Raw genomic sequence first — 5,220 nt, forward strand, 5'->3', positions numbered from 1 at the left:
AATGCATATGTCAAACATTATCTTTAGTTTTTGTATCTATTAAAAATTTTAAATTTTAGTTAGAGTATATATGGTTAATGAATTCGTTATAGAGTTATATTTCTATGAATGGAAAACGATTTTATATATTCAGCTTTTTTTTTAAAACTAAAAGTCAAAATGTTCCTTATTATTTGAAATAATAATTATTAGATTATTAATTTTCTCCGATGTGACATGTAAAGAAGAAAATGTACCAAAGTTTAAGTAGTGGGATGGCATTATAATACCGATAATGACATAATTAAATAGACGACTAAGTTTTTTGCCAACTACACCTTACATCCCCATGAAACTTCCTTGCCACCTACACTTATATTTGATGAGAATATGACGATCCATAATTTTTAATTTCATGCTAAAATAATGACAAATCAAATGTAAATGTATAATCATCTAGAAGTGCACCCTTGACTTTTATTTGAACCTTGCCGCACGTTGTTTCAAATATCTTGAGATTTCTGACGTATGAAAGTTGACCTCAAGACAATTTTTTTTGTAATGATGTATCCTTTAAAAAGTTCATTTACCTTTTTTTTTCATCATTTCGACACATCGAAACAATTTCTTTTACTTTTCGATTTTGTTGTATTTAAATAACGAGACGTCGAGGTTGTTAAGGCTTATAGATGTGTAATAGTCGCATTAGTACCGGTTCACAAAAATTTCATAGCCAGATGAGATACGTGCTATATAAATGAAAATTGACTCAAAAACACGTATAAAAAAAATTTATAGCATCATCTCTTTTGAGATTGGAACTCGAATATCTAGAAAGTGAAAGACATGGCATATAATACGGTGAACTAAAACCAACTAAACCTGATATGAGCTAAATTCAAATCAATAATTGATATCGAACACATCTGACTTATTTGGATCAAATTTGGACGTAAAACCGTGATCCGATAATGATTTCACTCGATGAGTAACGCCAGAACAAATTAACTTATAATGGAGTATTACTTTCAATTCAAATAACATGCATTTTACATTTAACTTAAGATAATAAAATGGACATATTGATTTCTAACCACGAGATTATCTTTTCGAATTTGCAAAATTCGACATTTAGCTATGTAATAATAATAATAACCTAACAAGGCTAACTTGACCCGAATAGGACCAAACTTGACCGGTTAGCTGAATAACTCATGTTCCCGTTGATGACCCAAACTAAAACCGCCCAACTAAAAATTGATTTTGACCAGACAAAACCTTAAACATAATATGACCGCCCCATCTTAACCCGAATCAAAACCGATGCGAATTGTCCAATTACCACCTCTAACAATAAAAGATATATATCTTTTTCCTCTATATAATTATTATACACGACTACACGTACATAATTACATACCACGCACCAACTCAAACACAATTTCATTTCTTCCTATTTCATCCCCTACACAAAAACTTCCACAAAAATTCAAAAATTTACAAAATTATAAAAATTTACAAAAATTCACCATGCTTGATTCAAGTACCAAACCTCCCGAAAATCGAATCCATCTATTCGATCCAGTCGGCCTAATCAACGACGGCTATGGCGGTACATACCGATCATCAAACTACGCCGTAAAACCAAGAAGGCCAACAAAGTCATATGGCAACTTTGAAGAAGTTGCCACAAATGGAGGCCTAAAATCTTATGATAGCTTCAACACCGATGAAAACGGTGTTGGAGCGCTTAGATCATATGATAGCTACACGGACCCAAATGTCCCGGGTCTAAGATCATATGATAGTTTTAGTATGGAAACTAATAATAATGGAGGAAATAATACAAGGTCTTATGATCATAACAACAACAATGATGATACAAATGGTTTAGAGTTAAGGTTTGGAGTACATGATAATAACAACAATGGTGAAATGGATGAAGATTATGATGTTTCGACACCGCGATTGTGGAAACCTAGCTCTCCTACTAGCCCTAATAAGTCCTTGAATTCTTCTTCTTATTTCCAAAATAATAATAGTTTTAATTCAACAAATTCTACTAATAATTCCGGAAATTCTTCCCCTTTTCATCCTAGAAATTCTAAGTCATTGAATTCTTCCCCTCTTCATCCTTCAATTCTTAAGCCTACGAATAGTAATAACAATAATAATAATAATAATAATAATAATTCCTCTGTTATCGCGGTCAATTCCATGTCTTTAAACCCTAGTAGTCCAAGACATAACTACCCTCAAAACCTATCGCCGAGTTCTAGGACTCAAGCGATAGCAAAAGGGCGGCGAGAGCTCATGGATATGGTAAGGGACTTACCCGAGAGCTTTTACGAGTTGTCGTTGAAAGACATTGTTGATAAGAAAACAGAGTATGGTGTTCAAAAGGGTGTTGGTATTGGTATTGATATTTCTGAGGAAAAGAAGGGTGGTAAGGACAATGGGATTAAGCCAATGGAGACGAATAAGACGATGAAGAAAAAGTCGAAGAAAGTTAAGAAAAGTGAGAGTAAGAAGAAGATGGTGGTGGTAAGAGGTAAAAATGTTGATAGAGGAAGGTTTCTACTAAGGACTTCTGTTTTTCCAATATTTTCGCGGTCAAAGAAAAATAAAAAGAGATTGGTTAATGGTAATAGCTTTAAGGTAGCTCCAATGTCGAAACCAAACCCGTCTTCAAATGGGTCCATGAAGGTTGTAGAGAAAGATTGGTGGGGGAGGAAATCGACTATCGAGAGTGATGATGGTAATGGAGTGAGTAATAAGAGCGAGAGCAGTGAAAGCAGCAGTATCAGCAGTCGTAGCAGTAGTAGCAACGGGAGGTATTTTCTAAAATGGCTTAGATGTTTCATTCACATGACTAAAAATTAGAAAATTGTGAGTTTCGTGACTAAATTATTTTTATATCTACATTAAATTTTTAATGTTTTTATTTATTCAATATTGCAATTTGATTGATGAATGATGATGATGTGAGATTTAATTTTAGTTTGTTGATAGTTTAGAACGATTATTCATGTTATCCGATCTCAAATCTTGGAAGTCATCCATTGTTGTTATTATTATTGACTTATTGTATGTGATTTCATATGTATCAATTACTATCAAGTTTAATTATGGTGATGTAGATTAATTTTAATTTTGCATGACTATTATTTCTTGGTTTGAAATAATGATAGATAGAATTATTAGGACATGTAGCCATGTAGGGATTGATGTGAACCACTACTTTTCTTGAACTTTTCTATTTTTTTTTTTAATCGCAAATTCTTATTTCAGACGGGCTATTTTCCGTCTGAAATAAGGCGGGCCAAATATAGTTATAATATTTTGTCATTAAATGGTTACATTCTATTAAAAAATGGTGATATTTAGTCGTCTTATTTTAAACCGTCTGAAGTAAGACTTATTATTTTATTTTTTTAATAAGGTTTGGTACATCTAAATGCAAATTCCCCCACCATAGACATGAGAATCACGTCTCGAGCAAGGTCAATGAATTCCAATTATTTTTAATTCAGTTCACTTTTTTATTAGTGAACATTTGAAAAATGTCTATTAATGTTTTCGATAATAATAATATAAATATAATATAGATATTGATGCAAGGACGAGTATACTAGTACATGTAACCCTTACCTCGAAATAAGCGGATCGAACATTGTAAATAGATTATCCTTAGGCTAACGGGGACTCATCAACCGTGCCTATAATACAAGTACTGGCTAACGAGTATAAAAAATAACAAAAGTAAGCAAATATTAGTTATGTATTAGGGAAGTCGTTAATTATGACTCGTCAACATCAAAATTACCCTAAACAAAATTAGTAACTTGAAATGTATTATTGTTGCAGGTTCAGAGACAGGTTTTTACCTACTTGTTGCCTTTTCAATGGAAGGAGAATCAGAAGCAAAAAATGAGCACCAACTATTCTAAATTTAAAACAATCATGCTGTTTTTTTGTAAGTATTTATTTTCCACTAAAAAGGTACTCATATTAGAAGATTTGGGATTTTTGACAGTAAAGTTTACTGTCAAGGTTGTGTATAATTTAAAGATACTCGAATATTTTGGACCGGGGTTATTAATTTTGCTCGGTATTCTACGAATCGCGAACGCAGTAACCATGTTTTGGATAAAGATCTTGTGCGTTTATGTCCGTGATTTTCTGTAAAACTTATTTAGTTTTAGTCGGTCATGATATATGTTTAAATTGTTAAATTTCATCAAATTATTTGAGAGATTTCCGATCACAAGTTCATCTTCTATTGTGTTAATTCTCTATTTTATTCTGCTTCTCGTATTATTTTGCGTACCAATGTCATCTTAAATAAGAATTTGTGCCATTTTCATTACTTCATATGAAACATGTAATTGGAGAACAAGTATCGAACTGGATCCTCCCAGTACTCTTTTTAGCAAAGAAGAGTCAAGAGAGGGTAAGATGGTAATTACACTATGTCTTATCATCCTTCACCCTTTGTTAGGGATGTCAATGGATCGGGTTCGGGTCGGGTGATGCTTTATCCGCATCCATCCATCACATTAAAAATTTCATCCAACCCATCCATCATCCGCGAAATGTATCATCCATCACCCGTCCATCCATCATCCGCGGATGAAAAGGGTGGATCGGGTGATAAATGGATGGTTATATAATTATGTTATAAGCCTAAAAAAATATTAAATTTTATTTTACCCAAAAATATGTAAGGTAAATTAGTTTTAGAGTACGTACTTTAAAAATCTTGTAACTTAATGTTTGCTCGAATAGTATATAAAGTAAGTAGATTAGTATTGGTTATCTTAAATTTTATATAAATATTTTTTTTTTTCAAGAAACGAAGAATATCGGGTGGCGGATGGATGACGGGTTGGATTTAGCTTCATCCATCATCCATTAATTTCATCCATCATCCATCCATTTCGGGTTTTCATCCGTCCATTTAAATCGGGTGGATGGATATTTAGCGGGTGCGGGTGAAATTGACATCCCTACCCTTTGTTAAAAAGAGGTACTGGATGGTCCATTTACGGGAGAAAATCCAGCCTCGTACAGGTATAGACTTAAAGTAAATACAATTTTCTCTAAACCAAAAAATCCCATGGACTACAAAAAGCCCAACAAAGAGAAGCACATGAATAAACATCATCTTGGCTCCGGACTTGATCATAACTCACAAGTTCACGACTTTAAAAATTTCGTCATCATAAAGGGCGAGCCAAT

General features: G+C 32.9%; 1 protein-coding gene across 2 annotated transcripts; it reads left to right on the top strand.

The window, feature by feature from the left end:
* Positions 1-1,409: 1,409 nt before the first annotated feature.
* LOC141594092 (uncharacterized) lies at positions 1,410-4,133 on the top strand. Of its 2 annotated transcripts, none has more exons than XM_074414289.1 (2): positions 1,410-2,813; positions 3,847-4,133. In XM_074414289.1, exons 1-2 carry the CDS (start codon positions 1,510-1,512, stop codon positions 3,911-3,913), a joined length of 1,371 nt encoding a protein of 456 aa, XP_074270390.1. In that variant the 5' UTR covers positions 1,410-1,509; the 3' UTR covers positions 3,914-4,133. The 2 variants fall into 2 exon arrangements, with proteins under 2 accessions (XP_074270390.1, XP_074270391.1); XM_074414290.1 differs by having other exon boundaries at positions 1,410-2,868; positions 3,847-3,936.
* Positions 4,134-5,220: the final 1,087 nt, after the last annotated feature.

This window comes from Silene latifolia, chromosome 8 (genome assembly GCF_048544455.1).
Source record: "Silene latifolia isolate original U9 population chromosome 8, ASM4854445v1, whole genome shotgun sequence".
In the NCBI taxonomy this organism is placed as follows: Eukaryota; Viridiplantae; Streptophyta; class Magnoliopsida; order Caryophyllales; family Caryophyllaceae; genus Silene; species Silene latifolia.